This window comes from Condylura cristata, unplaced genomic scaffold (genome assembly GCF_000260355.1).
Source record: "Condylura cristata isolate star-nosed mole 26May11 unplaced genomic scaffold, ConCri1.0 scaffold00004, whole genome shotgun sequence".
Lineage (NCBI taxonomy): Eukaryota > Metazoa > Chordata > Mammalia > Eulipotyphla > Talpidae > Condylura > Condylura cristata.
This window is the reverse complement of record NW_004567105.1, coordinates 42,157,438-42,177,729: the sequence shown is the minus strand read 5'-3', so window position 1 is coordinate 42,177,729 and position 20,292 is coordinate 42,157,438. Positions and strand designations below refer to the sequence as shown.

Genomic DNA, 20,292 nt, shown 5'->3' with positions numbered 1-20,292 from the left:
CACCTACTGTAGGGGTTGCTGTGGTTGCTGGGCTGGGCCACAGACCTCTGCCTGGGTCTCTGGTGCAAGGAGTAGAAGCGGGAGTGGTGGCAGAAAAGCCTGGTCACTCTGGGAGGGCTGGAATGGGCCTTCTCTTTGCTTATCTCCTGTCCCTTGAGTCACATGGCCATGCCATTGAAAAATTCAGTCTTCCAGGCCTACGTGTTTGTCTCTATATGGCATCAGGAACCGGAAGACAGCTGGCAGCCGCGTAGGGTGTGCTTCCCTCTAGGGCAGATCAGGGCAGCTGGGAGCTCCACAGGTTCTCCTGCCACCAGGATGGGGGAACTGTCTACTGGTGTCAGGCAGGCCAGGTCGGGGCAGAGCAGTGCTGTCACCGTGGTCATCACGCCCGCCCGCATGGCCTGCTCTCTCGCAGCTGCGCACAAAGCTCTCGTCGCAGGAGATCCAGCAGTTTGCCGCACTGCTGCATGAGTATCGCGATGGGGCCTCAGTGCATGAGTTTTGCATCAACCTGCGGCAGCTCTACGGGGATAGCCGAAAGTTCCTGTTGCTGGGTGAGTCCCTGAATGCACAGGGCAGCTGAAGTAGAGGGTGGGCCCTAGTAGGAGTGGGGGCTCCAGCCAGACATGCGCTGAAAGCGTGACCCAACTGTTTCTGGTTGGAGGACTCACCACTGAGTAGGAAGACCTGGGGAACCAGAGAGGGCCCCAGGGGAGTGGGACTCAGAGAAGTGAGGGGCACATGCTGCCAGTGAGGGCCCCGGAAGGGTCTGCAGAGGTTTTGGTGAGTGAGGAGGAGTTTGCTAGGTGGAGACTCAAAGACATCATTTCTAGGCAGAGAGACCAGCCTCTGCTGGCTCAGCACGCTGGGGCAGAGGGAATGGCTGGTGTGGCGTTCTAGGCCTGGCACAGATGGCAGCCAGTGACCATGGCACAGCTTATTTGTGCTGACACCAAGAGCACACTGCTGATTGATAGTGACTGGTAGAGGCCACGGACTCTGCGCTTCTGTCGCCAACATCCAAGGATGTTGCCTGCCCTTGTCTTCCACCCACTCAAAGATTTTCTGCATCTGGAGGTATAAAGGACCAGCAGACAGATCTCCTGTGCCTTGAGTCCTTGCTAGTCCCTCGGAGTCCATCACCCAGCCTGGGTTTAGGTCCCAGGCCCCTGACCCCGGGTCTGAATGCTCCTTTCTATCTTGTTCTCAGATAGGCGGGCACCTCTCTTTACGAGGTGGGGTTGTGCCCCCAGAGATGGGAGGGGAGCTGGGCTGAGAGAATTTGTTGAGTCTCTCCTTTGTCACCCTGGGCAAATCTTCCCCCATATAGCCACCCCTAAATTTGGAGGCCTGTCTGCAGGGGGTTCGCAGTGCGCAGGGTTGGGAACTACCGGGACAGGCGGCTGCACCAGCTCTGTGAGCAGCCTTTCTGCAGCGCGTGGGCCCCGCTGCTGTGCCGGGGCCTGTGCAGCAGTGCGGGCTTGGGAGCCGGGCACCACTCTGGGGAGCTGTTGGCTCTGGCATCAGCTCTGCGTGTGGAAACCACTCTGGACAGCAGCTTTCCTGCTGATGTAGTGGGTGATTTGTGAGGCCTGCTGGAGTGAGGGGAGGGTGTGGCTCTTGGGCATGTCCCCATGCAGAGGCACACCTGACGGAATTGGGTGAATGAAGGTCCAGGGACTGGCAGGGTCCTCTGGGTCTGCTGATGCTTAGCTGGATATGCCAGGTCAAGTGTGCTGTATCTGCAGGTCTGCGGCCCTTCATCCCCGAGAAAGACAGCCAGCACTTCGAGAACTTCCTGGAGACCATTGGGGTGAAGGACGGCCGTGGCATCATCACCGACAGCTTCGGCAGGTACCGGCGGGCTATGAGCTCTACCTCCACTTCCACCTCCAATGGGAACAGGGCGGCGGGCAGCTCCGACGACCAGTCCGCACCCTCAGAGGGGGACGAGTGGGACCGCATGATCTCGGACATCAGTAATGACATCGAGGCACTGGGCTGCAGCATGGACCAGGACTCGACCTGACTCTGCCAGGAGGCTCCCAGAACCTCACAAAGGCATGCCCTTCCTGTCCCAGGGCTGAAACAGGGCGAGGGGCTCCAGACTCGCGGGGCCTTGTACTGTGAAGGGGCGCAGCTGCTGTGGGACAGGCCCCGTTGTGGGGGCAGAAGGCTGTGCCTTGTCTGCCTGCACATGCCCCGCTCCCAGAGGGGTTCCTGGCTGCCGGACCCCAGACAGCGGTTGGTTTTGCACATGATGTACCTATTGAAACTCTCAGAGACCTTAAAGAAGTTTACTGCAATGTGAATAATTTACTGTCTGGTTGCCAGTGTGTTTCTCATACAGCGTTGAGAGCCAGGACAGTGAGACGGGTCTGTATAGCCCCCTTTCCTAGCCAGCATGCCCAGAGCTGGGCTGGGAGCTGGGATGGACTTGGTGGCACAGGTGGTGACAGGCCATGGGAAGGACCTGATTTGTGCTTTTGCTTTGTGGACATGGGACCCTGAGGATGGGGCAGGAGTGCTCTCCCCTGGGGTATGGGGGGAGTACCAGGCTGTCACTGTTGGGCTGTGCATGGATCTCTAAGGGTTGCTGCCTGCCCTCCAAGCCCAAATCCTATACTCCTAAGTCACCTGACAGCTTCAGGTGCCATCCCAGAGCAAACCCTAGAGGGGAAGGCACTACCTGAACCCCAAGCCCAAAGGGCTATCACTTTTGTCCTGGAATCCAGGGTCCTAGTTTTCAGGGGAGCACCAGACCTTCCCACCCATTCCTGGCATCTTGGCCTGGATTCCATTTGGTCTTGCCCCCTTTCCCTCTGTGTCCTTGGGACACAGGAAGGCAGTGGAGGTGACAGGTTCCTGGACCCCAGGGCAGGGCTGCCATGATATGGGCCTGGTGCCTAGATATTGCAGCGCAGGCATGGGAGGCTAAGGCCAGGATTCCCTCTTCACGCAGAAGGCAGCTTCTGCCATGAGCGGCCCCTGACATGCACATGGGGAGCTCCTGGGGGAGGTGGGCACGGAGCCCTGGGCTCAGAGGGGTTGCAGTGTCCCTTCGGCACTTCTGATGACGTGGACAGATAGGGTGGGAGAAGGTATCAGGCTTTACTCTGGATTGGACAGATACCTGGGTGTGGGCCTGGCAAGGAAAACTAAAGGAGACACTTGATTGTTGCAGTTTCTAGACTTCTGTGTACATGTATGAACACAAGTGCACACAGACAGACTGAAGTATCTGCAGGGACTAAAGATCGTCACAGATGCTAGAGGCCAGTCTTCAAGGGCCACCCTGGGCCTCAGCAGGCCATACAGGATGACCATGTGAGCAGAGGTGGGTCTGGCACTGTCAGGGACACTCCCTCCCCTCGGGGGCTCCCACCTGCTCATGATCCCACCCTCTGGTCCTGGGACATGGCCTCTCATCACCAGTTCCTGGACTTGGAATAATTCCCTCTAGAAGTGGATGCAATGAGGGACAAATTGTTCGGGGGGTTAACTGCACTGTCTCCTGAACAAACGCAGTGTTCCTGTGGCATCTTCAGCCCTACGCGCCTCCTTGAAACCAAGAGCCCTTCTGCTTCTGAGGAGTTCTCTCCCCAAATGCTCGTTCCCTACTCCTTGGGCCACAGCCAGATGACCAGGTGACCTGAAATCTTTGGACAAGTAGGGTGCCATGGGAAATGAGTCTGGAAGGGAGGACCCACCACCCTCTGAGGGCTTGGGTTAGACCACCACACTCCCTGGGTGCTGGGTGACTCCAGAAAGCATCTTCACATCTCATCTGTTTAGCCGGAACCTGCACTGGGGGAGCAGCTGTAGCAGGAGCAGAGAAGTGATGAGTGACACCCATTTATTGAGCAGCAGAGCTGGGGGGCAGGGTGAAGGCAGGTACTGGTCAGTGGCTACATTGTCAGCTCCTGCAAGAAATGCAGAAGTGAGAGTCAGGCTGGAGGGGCCCAGCAGAGCAGCAGTGTGTCTAGGGGGCCACCGGCTCACCATGATGGCGTTGACTATATCACTCTGGTTGTCCCTCAGGGCCCGCACGGCCTTGGCTCTCGATACGCTAGCCTGTGCCATCACCAGCTCAATGTCACGTAGCTCCAGCCCGGCCTCGTCCACCTGCAGGGAGACAAGCAAGGAAGAGCCTGGAGCCGTGTGCCTTCTCCCTCCGCCCCTGCTGCGCCCCCAGCTGCAGAGCCCTGCCGCCTGCCCTGCTGGCCGGGCACCACACCCCGGGCCTCACCTTGTCCTCTTCCTCTTCCTCCTCCTCGCACTTGCGCCCCGCCTGAGGCTCAGGGGCAGACTCTGGGGCCAGAGTGGAGGGCTCTGCAGGCACCTTGAACTTCTCAGCAGCAGCTCTGTGCACTTGCTGGGACAAGTCCTCTATCTGCAGCCCCGGTACAGCGTGAGCAACTTCTGTCCCCAGCACCCGCCCCACCCGTCATTCCTCCCTCAGCCCCCCCACCCCGTCGGGACCTTGGCCTCTCCGAAGACCACATAGGTGTCTGAGGCTGGGCTCTTGAAGACATCAGGCTTGGTGATGACAAAGAGGATGTTCTTGGACTTCTGGATGGTGATCCTGGTGACCCCCTGGATCTGCCGCAAGCCCAACTTGGACATCGCCTGAGGGCATAATGGACTCAGACCTGGACTTTGGCTCCAGGATCCCAGTCCAGGGAAGGAAAGGAGCAGGCCCAGGGGCCAGACCTCAGCCTCTGGGCCAGAGGGAGGCAAGCAACACAATGCCAGGGGATGAGGGCTCTACCACCAACTCCCGGGGACCCTCTGCAGCCCCTGGTATTTGTAACCAGGCACTGAGCTCATCTGATGGGACCATCTCAGTGATGCTAGGCCCCAGGTATTTACTACAGAGGTGTTCTGGTTATTGCATTTGCCCATGGCCACCACTGGTGGGACCTGCTTACTACTGTGGGGTGTGTGGTGTCTCGAAACCCCCCAATCCCTCCCCCCAGGTCTCCCCACTCCCACCTTCCGGGCCTTCTTCTCACTGCGACTCTGCTTGGCTTTGGTGAATGTTTCTTCACTGCTGCTACCTGCCAGGGCCTGGGGAGGTGGGGGGGAGTCAGCACCATGGGTCGGTTGTGTAGCCCTCCCCAAGGTGCGTCCTCCCCCCTAGACTGGGCACCTGGGCTGGGCGCTGTGCCGTCGGAGGTCCTGATAGGTCGTGCTCCTCCAGCTCGACTGACGAGTCCCCGTGGCTGTCCGAGTACTGGCCTGAGCCTGGGGCCTGTGGTGAATCTGGGGACAGGGTATAAGGATTGTCTGTCTTCTAGCCCTGCACCGTGATGAGGTCAGGCTTGCCTAGCCCCCCCTCCCCCACCCCCCCACTGAAGTCTCTGTTCAGACACGCTCCAGCAGGGTGCCCACACCCCTCACCTTCATCCAGGCTGTCCTGGTCATCCTGCTGCTCCGAGGCTGGGAGTCCTCGAGGGCCAACTGAGCTCTGGGGCCCAGAGCCAGGAGGCACTTGGCAGGGGGACGAGATCTGAGAGGCTGAGTCTTTGGCATGGGTGCCCCCGGTAGGGGCCACCTTGAGGCTGGGGTGGGAGTGGGGTGAGAGGCCAACCCGCTGCTCAGCCCTGGGGGAGTTTGTGGTTCTCGAGAAAGTACCTATGGCCTGGATGACTCCTTGGGGTTTTAGGAGATCTGGGGAGCTTGGGGGCGCCTCACCCTCTACTGAGTCTTCCTGGGGACCCTGGTAAAGGCAGGGGGCAGGGGGTCCACTGGGGGCTGGAGCTGCCCCTGTGAGGAGAGCAGGAACAGAGGGTTCAGAACCCAGGTGCTTATTACCCTTGGGCTCACTGGGTAGGGGCCGGGTGGGGCTTTCTGGGGTCCTCACTGGGGAATGCCCAGGGATTCCAAGTGCCTCTTGAACCTGCTTTCCACCGCCTGGGCCCAGCACAGGCGCTGGTTGCTGGGAGGGCAGTGGAGACACGGGGGTTGTGTCTTTGGGGCAGTCCTTGCTTGGCCTGCGCACAGCCCTTGATGGAGACTCTGGGGAGGCTCCCAGGCATATACTTGAGGTCACAGCTGTGGGAAATCCTGGGGTTGCTATATCCTCCACCTTTGGACTTGGGGGCCATGCCTGGCAGACCTCAGCAGGACAGACACCTGCGCTGCTGCTCCTGGGAACCTCCTTAGTGCTTTGGGCTACTGGCTCAAGGACATTCCTCTCCTGGTTGTCAGGCACCAGAGCCTCGCTCAGTGGCGGGGCTTTAGCAGCTGTGGGTATGAGGGTATCTGGATGGATTCCCTGCTTGGGCACTGGCAGAACTTCAACTACATCTGGCCTTCCGGAGGCAGGCTCAGAAAGGTCCAGGATCTCCACGGCAGACTTTGGGGTATCCCCATTTCTCCACAAGACCCTGGGTATCCCAGAGTCTGCAGCTGGCTCTGGGCCATCCTTTTGGGCCCGATGCAAGGCTGAAGGCTCTAGGCCTCCATTGCAGCCTGCATCCCTCTCCTCAGGTACTGACCTCTGTCTCTCAGCCCCATCTCCTTCCCCTTGGGCCTTGGTAGCCAGAGTCTCTTTCCCTGGTGAGCAGCCTGTAACTCTCTGCAGTACTTGACCTAGAGGGAGGCCTGTATCCTGCTGGGGGGTGGATGTAGCTCCAGAAACAGGGTCCTGGGCTGTGGTGAGGCCCATTTCCTTCGGCTGGGGATCAGGTCTGACCATAGCATCAGGCCTCTCAACCTCTTCCTTCAAGTCCTGCAGAGAGTCTGGACTCGGTGTGAAGTCCACCTCTTCCTGTACAGCCTCAGGCTCCTGGCCCACAGCAGCACTGTGTCCCACTGGCAGGAGCTGAGGCGTGGCTGTGGCAACAGGCACCGGTCCTAGGCTGGAGCCCGCCTCTTCCCCCCAGACCTGAGAGGTTGCCCTACAGAGAACTGGGGCTTTCTTCGGGGTGTGAGGGGTTGTAGCAGCAGCAGATGCCAGGCCTGAAGTGGGGCCCACGCCAGTTATTACAGCAGCGGGTTCCTGACTTTTGGAGGTACAGCTGGTCTCTTCCTCAGAGACCTTCGGAGCAGACTCCAGGCCCCAGGCTGAGACCACGTCATGGCTGTCCTGGAGCAGGGTGGTGGGCTGGGCGTGGGGCTCTCCGCTGTACAGTCTCTCATCATCTGCCCCAGCATAGGAGGCCGAGTCAGGGTCAGAGGAGGCGGCAGATGCATCATCCTGGAAGGCGAAGGCCTCATCCATGCCCTCGGTAATGGAGAGGTCTGACAGTGACTGCAGCGAGGAGGCAAAAGTGCTGTCATCCTCACCCTCTTCAGCCAAGTCCCCTTTGGGGACAGGGGCTGAGGCCTCCTGTTCCTCCTCGTCCTCCTGGTCCTCCTGGGGGGTCAGTGGTGTCACCTCTACAGTATCCACCTGGAAGATGAGGCTACCTTGGAAGGGCAGGAGGGCGGCGGGGATCATTGGGTCGTTGGCCAGGAAGTCCAGATCAAAGAAGTGGCCCTCCTGGCTCCAGGAGGAGTTGCTGTCTGCTGACAGGCTGGACTCTGGGGATGGGGCATCCAGGGACCCAGCAGGGGACAGCTCCTGCTCATCTGCCATGAACCCTGGTAGGGAAAAGTCCCAGCCAGATGGGGTGTCTAGCCCGTCAGCTGGGGTCAACAGGCTCGGGGAGCAGGATGGGGATGGGGATGAGGCCCAACTGTCCCCATCTGCTGTGACATAGGAGCTGGAGGGCGAGGTGGGCGGTGAGTCCCCGGGCTCAGCCTGTGTGTCCCAGACATACGTGCAGGGCCAGTGACTGGGCAGCGGAGCAGAGGTGGTCTTGGTAGGGGTGGAGGGAGGAGTGAAATAGGAATCAGTGTCTGGGACAGGGAAAGGCACAGGAGGGTCACCCTGAGAACACAACTCGGGGGGTGGGTTCAGGCTAGTGGGCCCACCCTCCAGGTCCCTGAGCTCTGGCAGGGCTGCCTTGGGCGGTGTGGGTGCCTGGCATGTCTCCTCTCCCATCACAATACGGGGCTCCAGAGTGTTTGGGAGAGGACCCTCTGTGGGCTGAACTTTGGGGGACCCTGGGCTGGGGCCACCCTCTGCAGTGACCACCCAGGCCAAGGGGGTGCTGCCTGGCCCTGCATCCCAGCTGGCTCCCTCAGGTGGGGGCCGGGCACCTGGCTTGCTGGGCAGGAACGTGAGGGCAAGGGCATTGGGCCCAGGGCTCAAAGCACAGTGCTCCAATGGATTCTCTCTTGGAGTGGTGGTTGCAGATACATTGCAGGACAAATCTGTAAAGAGAGAAGGTAGTGAGGAAGGCAGGCATCTGCCCTCTAGGGCAGGAGCAGCCCCACCCACTACCCCCAGGCCAAAAGGAGCTGGCGCTGGACTGGAGGAACTCCCAGAGAGGTGTTGCTGAGACGCCTGAGAAGGCTGGTTGGGAAGGGTAGGGGTGGGAAAGACTTGCTGGGTTTTGGAGAATTTTCAGATTTTACAACTGTGAACAGTTGGGGCTGGTTATGTGTGTGGCTCTTCCCTGCGATCCCTGGGAAAGAGGAAGCTCACATCTGCTGTGTGCTTTCCCATGACCCTTGGTGGTTCAGCTAGGTTGGGCAGAAGAGGCTTCTGTCTTCTCCTGACCTCCCAGGTCAGAGGTTTCTTGAGAAGGGGCCTGTACCCTGCTCAGCGTTACCTTTGTGAAGGGGGGACTCACCTCTCAGGCTTATCTTTCTCCCCACTACCCTGGACTCTGCCTCCAGAGCTGACCCAGGATGCCGCCTGGGTGCAGGGAGGAAGGGACCTGGGGCTCATAGCATGTCCACAGGCTGGATGCCCTGTGGAGGCTGAGCTGGAGCACCAGGCCAGGATGCTGGCAATGATAGTAGCTCTGTGGGGCTCAGGGAGTCTAGCGGTCAGTCCCTTGTCTAGACAGTAGTGGGGGCAACTGGCCCAGTCTCCACAGGGATAACTGCTCCACAGGGCTGGTAGGGCTCACGCCCTCCGCCAGGATCATGCTAATGGGTCCCTCCCTGGCCATCCACTGGGCAGCCCAGGCTCTAGCCCTGGCCTCAGGGCTGCAGAATCTAAGGTTCCTGCTCTACCACATTCATCAGCGATCACCCAAAAGTGTATCATCTGTGCCTCAGCCTTCTGAGTTGTTTCTGCTACAATGAGCAGTGAAGCTGGTAGAGGAGTGAGCCCTTACCAGGCTCTTGAACTATACTGCTGTAGAGTTGGGGTGGCCTGTGGGTCCTTAGAAAGGAGTCTTTTAGGGCCATTGGGGGTGACAAGGTAGCCAACACCTGGAGTGGGTGTGTCTCCTGCTCACCCACATTAGACTTAAGGGCCCTGGGGCAGGAAAAGGGTGGGGTGCTCAGCTGGGCCAAAGGCCAAGTGGAAGGGAAACCAAAGGTCAAAGATTTCTCTGGCTGACTGGGCATCACTTTGCAGTCAGCAGAGCCAGCATGAGACCCTGCTCTGGAGAGTCCAATCCCCTGCCCTCTTAATGGGCCATGAGGAAAGCCAGGCCCTGCAGGCATCACAGACCCATCCCCAGTTGACCTTTCACCGCAGCAAGGTGCCCTTGGCCTTCCTGGAGCCCTATATGGCTGATCTTACGCTGAGGCCACCCTGGCTGGTCTTCCTAAGCACAGAACTGACCCCCTTAGCCACCACCAACATCCTTTCCAAGGATGTGGGTCTCACACAGGGGGACACAGCTCCCAGACCCTGCTCCCTAGAGCCACCACCTTCCAGACCTACAGTTCACCCCTCTGGCTTTCCCAGGCGTCAGCTCCAGTGCTGACCTCCCTCTCCACCCCTAATCAGTCCCAAAGGCAGCCCTCAGGCATGGCCAGGCAGGTGTTTTCAGTGGCCAGGGTGCAGCTGAGTGTGGGCCTCCCTCCCTTCAGTCTGGAAGAGCCCAGACCCACAGCTCCGCAGACAATGGGGCACAGCAGACTGGGGCAGGGCAGAACCAGTGCCAGAGCCCACAAACACAAAGATATGCTGGTAGCCCCCTTGCCTCGCTTCTGGCTCCTGGAGGACATCTGCACTCGCCCAGTCCTTCCCCATAGTACTGAGTGGGGCCAGGCGGGGGCTGGTGGTGGTGGTGGGGGGGGTTGTCCAGGATTCAAGTACAAATAAGGGAGGCGCTGAAAGGAACTGGGAGGAGACAGTGGTGGGTGGAGGGAGAGAGAACAAGGGCCGAGAGGGGACAAGGACAGAAAGGAGACAAGACTGCGAGGGAGAGAAACAGAAGGGACAGAGACCAAAGGGGAGGGCGGCAACAGAGACACACGAGGGCTGGACAGCATCACGGCCTCACCTGTGCGGGGCCCCGGCCCTCCCGCCTCAGGCAACAGCAGCTCGGCGTGGGCAGCCTCCCCGGGCATGGCCTGGCCGTGCGCCCGTCTCTGTTCCCGGCCGGTCCGTGCGTCCGTCCTGCGGAACCTGCGCGGCCACCGCCCCTCGGCCAGGGGGTGGGGTCAGTGGATGATGTCAGCGCCGCCCCGCCTGCTCGGTGCCCGGAGTGAGCCTGCGCGGGTGCTCCAAGCACTGCAAAACATGAAGGGGGTAGGGGCCTCCCGCCCCTCAAGCCCCTACTTGACCGTGCTGACCCTTTCCGCAGCATGCCCCTCTTAACGAGAGGGGTTCGCGGTCAGGCCGGGGGGCGTCGCCAAAACTAAGGATTGGGGGGCAGGGGGATGGCTGGAGGTTCTGAGTGACCGGAGTACTTCGGGGTGGCAGTGAAACAGTCCGGCTCCTCCTTCCCCCAACCCCCACCCCCTTCTAGGCATCCAGCTGCCCAGGCTGGAGGACCCACCCAACCCAGTGCCACCATCCAAGAGTGAGCTGGAGCCGCAATTCTGCAGTGATTGGCCGGTCCAATCAGTCGGTCTCTGTGGCAACCACCTCCTGTCTCCATGGCAACAGGAGATGGAGAGGCAGTGCCGCGGAAAGGCAGATCCACTCTCTGTCCCAGGAGCCCCGCAGCAGCAGTGCTCTGTCCCTACCCCTCAGCTCTGGAGGGGATAGGAGAAACATGCCTCCTCTTCAGGCAGTAGCCACTGCCTCACCCCTAAGGATGCAAGTCCTCTCCTAACCTTTCTGAGATGTGCCCTTGCTTTCACATAAGTCCTCTTGCAGTCAGGTCCACTGAGCACCACCCTGCGCCAGGCACAAGGCAACAGAGGAACAAGACACTGTCACCACCCCTGGGCTAGATGGGGTGGGGGCAGGGCAAGAGAATCAGACCAGCCATTGTGTGTTTGTGCGATTTAAATGTGTGTGTGTGTGTGTGTGTGTGTGTGTGTGTGTGTGTGTGTGGCTGGTCAGAGTGTGTCTCAGCCACCTGCCATCTTCTACTGGTTCTACTCCGTGAGCTCATGGAGCTCTGATGCTCTCAGGGCTCTTCTGCAGGGCTGGCTCCTTGCTGGGTATCTGCTGCATGGGCATCAAACCCACCACATCCAAATCTAAGACCCTGCATCCTGTGCTCTAGTAGTCACTGGGCAAATCCATCTATTTCCCTGGTGGGGGATTCCTCCTCTTCCCTTTACATCCACATTCATTTCACCTCCCTAACATCTCTAACTTGACTCCTGTGGCCCTATTCTTGTCACCCTAGCTGAGCTGCTCATAACTCCAACCACTAGCCAATACCACCAAATATTCAACAGTCAAAAGTCCTTCAGCAGGGCCTGAGGGCTTTCCAATATGGACAAGATGGCACATATTTGTCTCTCTGTTCTTCCTAATACAATAACAAAAACAGGAAATAAGAAACAAAAAACAACACCAAAGATGAAAAGGGGAAGGTGAACTGCTGAGGGACCCAGGACTGGAGGAACAGCACAGCAGCCCCCAACGGACAAGGGTCCGAGTTTGGCATTCCCTGACTCCAAGCTACTTCTAGGACCAGGTGGGTGTATTCACCCCACTGTGAACACTGGAGTCCTGCTGAACGGAAGGGAGCCTTTAAAAGTGGCAGGAGGATCAGGGGAGCCTCTAACCTCCGACAAAGAGCCAAGGGAAGCACATTCTCTCCCAGCACAGGAACAGGATAGCCCAGCATGGGAGCAGAATCCACTCCCTTCATCAGCACTAGCAGGGCCAGCAGCACAACATACTTCAAGAAGACCAAATAGTGTCATAAAACCTCTGTTGCTACAACTGAGATGAAAAAATGCACAAAATGAAAAACAATGTAAAAAATAAAAGAGAAAAAAAGAAATGCCAACATTTTATCTTTCTAAAGATTTACATAAAATTCACGGTGATATACAAAGTGAATAAAACCTAAGTTTTCAAGCCTGCCCAGACCCTGATGAGTGTTGGTGGTTGTAGTGTATTTACAAGTGAATGAGGAGCACAGGGAATCAGAGCTCCAAATAACATAAATTTCTTTTATGAACTTTTGGGGGGAAAGTGCCGATGGAGATTTCATAAATGAAAGAAAGGGATCCCCAAGCCAAAAAAAAAAAAATCTCTGTTGCATTGAGCATGAAAGTAGGCCAGAACCTGCATGCTGTGTTCAAACAGGATGACATTCAGTTAAAATGTAAAAAAAAAAAAAAAAAAATCACCCATCAGGGGCCTCCCTAATGGCACAGTGGTTAAGTCTCAGCACTATGAAGCTATTGGCAGCCACTTTAGCATGAGTTTGATCCCCCAGCCAGGGTGCTGACCTACTGCTGTAGACACAGACATCTCCTGTCTTACCTGCTGCTCCCCCCAGCAGTGTATTTCAGTACATCTGTACATCTGCTTGTTCTGCTCCCCACTCTGTCTCTGGTGAACCCAGTCCTCTTCCTCTCACCCCTTTACCTCTAGCCTTTCTCCAGTTCTTGCACGTATAAATAAATAAAAAAAAATCTCAAAAAAATTTTTTAAATCACCTATCATATCAGGAAAATCACAATTAGAATAACAAAAGGACTTGACTGAAGTTATCACTGAGGTGATGCAGCAGACAAGAATTATGTGACTAGAATTTTAAAACAGCCATAACAAAAGTAATTCAATAAGCAATACCAGAGTACTTTGAAACAAATGGAAAAACATCAGCATCAGATACATTATAAAAAAAATAAAATGCAACAATATGGAATTACAGAAGTCAAAAACTCGCTGAATGGGCCTACTAATCAAAGTTAGAGGATATATTCAGATTGAGGGCAGGTCAATAGAAATTACTCAACTAAACAGCAAAAATGGAACACACTACAAAAGAATTGAAGGGAGGCTCAGAACCTGTGGGACAATAACAGATGATTCATCATTCACATAACTGGAAATGACACATTATCTCGAGGGGCACCAGTTAAGAGGTCAGAAGGAAGTGGCACCACATTTTACAAGTGTTGAAAGCAACTGTCCTTCAACAATGAGAAGACATTCTTAGATAAAGGGTAAATGAAGGGACTTCGTGCATCTACCCTTAGATGGTGGCCAAAGGAAGTTTTTTCTAAGAGAAAAGAATTGATGAAGACATCCAACACTTTCCTTTCATTGGGAAGTGCATGAGTATGGCAAGTAGGCGTACCTCATCTTGAGTTTCTTATAGCAGTGTGATGACTGAAACAAAAAAAGTAACACCATCTGATACTGAAGATGACATTTAAAAGCTGGGAAGATAAAGGGCCTGGAACAGTAGCATTTCCACGTTTTACTCAAATCATTTAAAACACTGCTACCAGAAGAATTTGACAAATTACATGTGTACATATTAATACTTAGAACCATGAAGAAAACTATACAAAATAACTCACTCAAATCACCATAAATGAATGAAAATAGGCTCCAAGTATATTCAAATAATCTTCAGCAAAGCAGGAAAAGAAAAATAAAGGAAAAGGAACAGGTAAATCAGAAGGCAACAAAGACTATCATACATATATAAATAGATATCACAAATTGTAATAAATGCAGTAGACACAAATGGCAAAGATTGGCAGCACAGGCACAAAAGCAAGGCTGAGTTCTATGCTATTTATAAGAAGTTCACTTTAAAGTCAGTGACATAGGCGCACTGTTAGTACCATAACAGAAAATGAGAAAACATGAAAATATTGATCACAAAACAAAAACTAAAAAGCAGGTATGGCAAAGTTGATATCTGAGAAAGTTAATTTTGCGGCAAAGAAAAGGACTAGAAGTTATAAGGGATGTATTGTGTAATAGCTCAGCCTATCAGAAAGATACAATTATCTTCAATGTTGAATGCATAAAGCAAAAACTGATAGAGCTGAGGCAGATTTAGACAAATGCACAACTGCAGTTGAAGACTTTACCTCAGCCCCTCCTGACAACTGACAGGAGTACTAGAGGCAAGTTAGCATGGATATAGGAGATCCAAACCACGCCAACAAACAGCATCCAATTAAGAGATTACACTCCACCCAATGAAAACAGAACACAAGTATTATAAAAGTGGGTAACATTCAGCAAGGTCAAATCCACACCAAGATCAGAGGTCATAAAAAAAACCCAACATATTTAAAATAACTGAAATTACACACTTTACATACTCAGACCATAATAGATTCAAACTAGAAATCAGTAACAAAGACAACAGGAATATCTCAAAATATAGCAAAGTAAACAACACACATGTAAATGAATGATCCATAGGTCAGAGAGGAAGCTGCACGGGAAAAAAAATTAACTGAATGAAAATAAAAAAGACTACGGTCTGCTGCTGAAGCAGTGCTGAGGGATAGTCATAGCACATCACACAAGAGGAGAGGTTTCAAATGAATCATCTAGTTCTTTCCTTGAGAAAGAAGAGCAAAATAAATCAAATAGGCAAAAAACTGGAGCTAGTAGACTAGGGCAATGTTTCTTTGAAAAATCAGTTGGTATCTGGTAGGACTGACAAAGTCACAAATTATCAGGCAGTAAATGGGTTATCATGATGGTTGATTTCATACATCAATTTGAATGGGCTAATTTATGCCCAGGTAACTGGTAAAAAATTGTTTCTGGGTGTATCTGAGGATGTGTCTGGAGAGATTAGATTTGATTTAGTAAGACATAGAGATCCAGCCTCCCCACTGTGGGAGAGCATTACCCAATTCCTTGGGGTCTGAACAGAAAAGAGGAAGGAGAGTGAATTTTCTCTTATTCAAGGGGGAGTTATCCTTCTGTCCTCAGACATCAGCATGCCTGGCTGTTAGGCTTTTGGACTTGGACTGAATGACACCACCTACAGACTTCCTGATTCTCTAGATTATAGATGGCAGAGGACAGCTTCTTGGCTTCCATAATTATGTAAGCCTATCCTTACAATAAATCTCTTATAGCATTCTCTATCTTATTGGTTCTGTTCTTGGAAGAATGCATGGGTTACACTACCGAGCCTGAAGACATCATGAGGGTGCAAAAGAGATTGCTACAGAAAACTTAGTGCTCACAATTTCAACAACTTTCAAGAAACAATTCCTTGAAAATTAAAATCTCAGTGATGTCATATTTAAAGAAAGTCTTCAAGGGTAGCCATTATAAATACGTTAATAGAACTAAAGGAAAACAAATAAGGAAGGTACGACAATGTCACATCAAATAGAGATTAATAAGGGTTAGAAATTAGTAAAGAACAGGCCCCTCCCTGGTGGTGCAATAGGTTAAAGCACAGCACTAGGAAACTAGCCACAGACCACTTACCATGAGTTCGATCCCCAGCCAGGGAGGTGACCCACATGGCACAGCAGACCTCTCCTGTCTCACCTGCTGCTCCCCTCAGCAGTGTACTTTGTCAATCTACCTTTTCTGCTCCCCACTCTGTCTCTGGCCTCTCACCACTCACACCTCTGGCCTATACTCCAGTTCTGTATGCATAAATAGATCTTTTATAAAATAGGAAATTAGTAAAGAACAAAATGAAAATTAGCCAGTTGACAAGTACAATTAATGAAATAAAAATTCACTAGAGGGAATGAACAGAAGATCTGAAGTAGCAGAAGAACTAGTAGACTTGAAGTACATCATAGGAGATTATGCGAGCTGAAAGAAAAATGAACACAGACTCATAAAAGCCATTAAGAGCACCAACAAAGATATAATGGGAAGAAGACCGGAAGGTGAACACTCAATTAAGGCTAAAGATGTCCCAAATTTATTGAAAAACAACCTATATATTCTGGGGATGCAATGGGTGTAGTAGAATAAATGCAAAGAGATCCACAGACTTATATAAGTGCTGAAAGTCAAAATCCTAAAAATAACAAAATAATTAGAACTGGTAAATTATTTCAGCAAGATTGTAGGGGTTAAGATCAATATATAAAAATCAACTATATTTCTATAATCTGGTATAGAATAATCCAAACTAAAACAAAAAAAAATGTCCCATTCATAACGGCACTAAAGAGAAAATATTTAGGAATAAAATTTAACAGAAGTACAAATTTCATACTCTGGAAACTATGAAACATTGTTAAAAGAAAATTAAATACAGGCCCTCCCTGGTTGCCCAACCGGTTAAAGCACAGCACCATGAGATTACTGTGGCCACTGCAGCATGGAGTTGATTCCTGGCCCGGGTGGTGACCTGGCTTGGCAGACCTCTCCTGACCCACCCACTGCTCCCCTTAGTAGTGTATTTCAGTACACCTGCCTGTTCTGCTCCCCACTGTCTCTGGTGAATCCTCTCTTCCACCCCCTCCACACCCCGCACACCTCTGGCCTCTACCTGCTCTGTCAGCATAAATAAATAAATCTTAAAAAAAAAATTAAATACTTAGGGCCCTCCATGGTGGTGCAACAGGTTGAAGCACAGCACATGAAGTTAGCCAAGGCCTCTTCAGCGTGAGTTTGATCCATGGTCAGGGAGGTGACCCACATGGCGCATCAGACTCTCGTCTCACCTGCTGCTCCCCTCAGCAGTGGTCTTATCAATTTGCCTGTTCTGTTCTCCAATCTGTCTTTGGTGAATCCTTTCACCACCCACACCTCTGGCCTGTACCCCAGTTCTTGTATGCATAAATGTATGTTTAAAAAAGAAAACAGTCTGTTCCTCAAACTACATGATGCAACTACAGCCCTAGCTATATAATATCCAAGAGAAATGAATACCTGTATGTGACTGTTTATAGCAACATTATTTGTATCAGATAACTCAAGTGTCCATCAATAAATGGGTAAACAAAATGTGCCATAAACAATGCTATACTTGGCCAAAAAAAGGAATGAACAGAGATGAATCTTCAACAAAGATAAGTGATATAAGCCAGTTAACAAAAGGCTACACTATGTGATTCCATTAACACGAAACTTCAAAACAGGAAATAAAATAGAAAAATAAGTGCTTTGAAGAGCAAATGGATAAAAACTGGCAGAAAAATATCAGCAGCAAGTTCAAAGAGGGCACTGATAGCCACTGAAAGTAATGAAAGTTTCCAAGGACCCAGTCTGTCCTAGAGAGCTCCTAACCCAGCACTGTAGAGGCTGATGAGAATTGAACAAAATGCTGAAAGATCCCTAATGTCTGTGGCAGAGTAAGAAGGTGCAGCAAGTGTAGGGGGACTGGGGATTCCAGGGGACTGCAAGTGCTTACCTGAACATGTAACACTGCCATCTGTTAAGACACTGAAGACCACTAGTTTGGTACTTCCACAGCAGGAAAAGCAGTAGAGAAGCAATAAAATCTAGTCCCGATAATCTCATCAGTAAAACGGGAAGTTAGCAGAATCCTGACAGAAGGGAACAGATACAGCAAGTCTCTTCAGAGAACAGTAAGTGGAAGGACAGGCACTTGTGAATTGCAAATGACCAGTTTCTCCTCAGTCAGGGCCTAGGTCAAAGTGAGGGTAATAAGGACTTGCTGGAAAATAAATGACTGCAAAGGAGGAAGCAACCTGGGCTTGCATCTGCCAGGTTTTTCTGTTTGTTTGTTTGTTTGTTTTTTTTACGGAAGGGTGAGAACGCTATAACAGCTTTTCCAACAAACTCCTCTTTTCAACAAATGGAGTAACTGAACATCCAGAGGCAAAATCAAAAAACTTTACAGCCTCACAAAAATGTTCTTCCATTATAGGAATTATTCAAATTAGATATTCAAATGGAACACAGGACATAAAACAGTTAACACTGTAAGAGAAAACAGTGGAGAAAATCCTCAAATTCCGAGGGCCAACCAGAATTCTTACACTAAAACATGGTCCATGAAAGGAAGCTTGATAATCTGAACTTTAATCAAAATGTAAAACTTCTGTAAGACTGTTAAGATGAAGAGATATAGATAGGGAGCAAATTATCTGCAACCATCTGACAAGGATTAGTGACCTGAAGAACTCTCAAAACAGTAACAATCCATTAAGAACTTGAGCAGTAGGTATGAAAGCGATGACTCCCACAGGTGACAAACTTACCTGTCATCAGTCAAACAGAATCTGTTCAGCATCACTAGCCATCAGGCAAATGCTAATGAAAACAAGACACCACCAGATGACTGTGCGCTGAGGACAGCACAGGCCGGTGAGGCTTGGAGCCGAGTGTTCCACACACTGCTGGCGGGGATGGGAATGCCGTCCAGACAGGACAAGAACTTGGTAGTTTCCCATACCACCAGGCAGTTGTATAATCTTGGGTGTCTAGCCTAGTTTCGGCCAAAAACTTGCACACAGGGCCTCCCCGGTGGCTCAAGGAGGATTGTCTCAGCACTATGAAGCTATGTGCAGCACAAGTTCAATCCCTGGTCAAGAAGCTGACCCACCTGCTGCTCCCCTCAGCAGTGTATTTCAGTGGATCTGCCTGTTCTGCTCCCCACTGTCTCTAGTGAACCCCCTCACTTCCTCCCACACCCCAGCACCTCTGGCCTACACCCTAGCTCTTGTATGCATTAAAAAACCTTAAAACAACAACAAAAAAGAACCCCAAGAACTTGCACCCAGGGTTGAATTTCAAGTGAAACAGCACTTGCAATTGAACTGCAAGTGAAACAAAGAATTACTGGCACCCATCACCACCTGGCTTGAGTTCCAAGCACTGTGTAGCACAGAAATTCAATTCCTTAAGGTTCTGTACTCAATGGTTCCCTCTATAGAACATTCTCAAACAGACAAAGTAGAATGAAGAACTGGTGGTCACTGGTGCCTGAGATGAGGGGTCTTCCTGGTGATGGAAATGTCCCGCATCGACTTCTGTTTCCAGGAGTGCTGGTGTGACTTTCACTGCACCAGACTTGAAATGTTGCAGTTGAGGAAATTGGGTAGAGGGCACAGGGGCTGTGGCACTGTTTCTGCAACTGGTAACAGCCCCTGACTCTTGAATAGATCACCAAGGGAATGAGCATTACTTTACTTAATGGAACTTCTGAGAGGCCTCCCGAAACTGGCTCTGTACCTTGGGTACCAGCTCTTCTCTCTGAAATGCTCTCCCCAATTCTTTCACCTTGCCTGGGCTAGCTCAGTATCTCCTTCAGAAGGTCATTTCTGGATGCCCCTCCCACACACACCAAAAAATGACATACCCCAACCACACCACTGGAGTCCAAATGCCAGTGTTCTCAGCACTGCTGTACAATGGCTCCTCTCCCCAGGCGTGTGGGAAAGCCCAGCAGGGAAAACAGGAGAGTGGATTGCTGTGGGCTGGGCCCGAGGCAGGTGGCCTTCTGTTCCTCAGCTCTACCCCATCACCCATTCTCTCCTCCATGCTGCTGGAGGCGGCACTCCCTCCCCTGGGTCTGTTCTGCCAGCACAGGTCAGGTGAGGTTAGGAGGGTGAGAAGCCTGCTTCTTCCCAGTGTCTGGTACCCCAGCAGTGAAGGGTTCCCACACTGGCAACATGATGCTATGTCAAGGTGTGGTGACAGGAAGGGTCTCTCCTGAGCCTGCAGCATCAGCCCAGTGGGCTCTTTTTCTACCCCAGAGCCAGTGCTTGGCAAGTGCCCAGTCCTTCTGCCACCCACCAGCACATATCCTCAGGAGCCCTCCAATTCCTCTAAGCCCATGCTTGGGAGCTCATGCTGGGACCACGATGGATTAGTAACCACACCACAATGAGGACATGAGGCCATGCACTCAACTGGCCTCCCTAGGACTTCATGCCCTGAATTCAAGGATTCACAGTGCTGAGCTGATCACAGGCCCTAAGTGACACGCTAGCCAGAGGCGAACAAGTGTATATGAGGTATCCTTGTGGGTGGCAGAAAGTAGGGCAGATGGTCAGATGTGCAGCTGGAGTGCCCAGGGCAGTCAGGATGAAGGCTGTTTTCTGTCCAGAGAGCCAGCCCTTCTTCGCAGGCTCCATCTCCACGACTAGCAGGTTCTGCTGACACAGGGAAGGTATGCACTGAGAGGAAATGTGGGCAGTGAC

At 52.3% G+C, this 20,292-nt stretch overlaps 2 protein-coding genes across 4 annotated transcripts in view; one reads left to right on the top strand and one right to left on the bottom strand.

Moving 5' to 3' along the window:
- Positions 1–2,230, top strand: part of CCM2 (cerebral cavernous malformation 2) — a 55,224-nt gene extending 52,994 nt beyond the window's left edge. For all 3 annotated transcript variants that reach the window (XM_012720273.1, XM_012720272.1, XM_004676540.2), the window contains 2 exons: positions 419–557; positions 1,752–2,230. In XM_012720273.1, the coding sequence (XP_012575727.1) occupies positions 419–557; positions 1,752–2,032 (420 nt within the window). In that variant the 3' untranslated portion in view covers positions 2,033–2,230. The remainder of the gene's footprint in view (positions 1–418; positions 558–1,751) is intronic.
- Positions 2,231–3,842: 1,612 nt separating this feature from the next.
- On the bottom strand, positions 3,843–10,747 carry NACAD (NAC alpha domain containing). Its single transcript, XM_012720271.1, has 8 exons — positions 10,305–10,747; positions 5,407–8,268; positions 5,156–5,268; positions 4,999–5,073; positions 4,486–4,632; positions 4,253–4,396; positions 4,006–4,128; positions 3,843–3,926 (listed from the first exon to the last, which is right to left on the bottom strand). Exons 1-8 carry the CDS (start codon positions 10,369–10,371, stop codon positions 3,912–3,914), a joined length of 3,546 nt encoding a protein of 1,181 aa, XP_012575725.1. The 5' UTR covers positions 10,372–10,747; the 3' UTR covers positions 3,843–3,911.
- Positions 10,748–20,292: the final 9,545 nt, after the last annotated feature.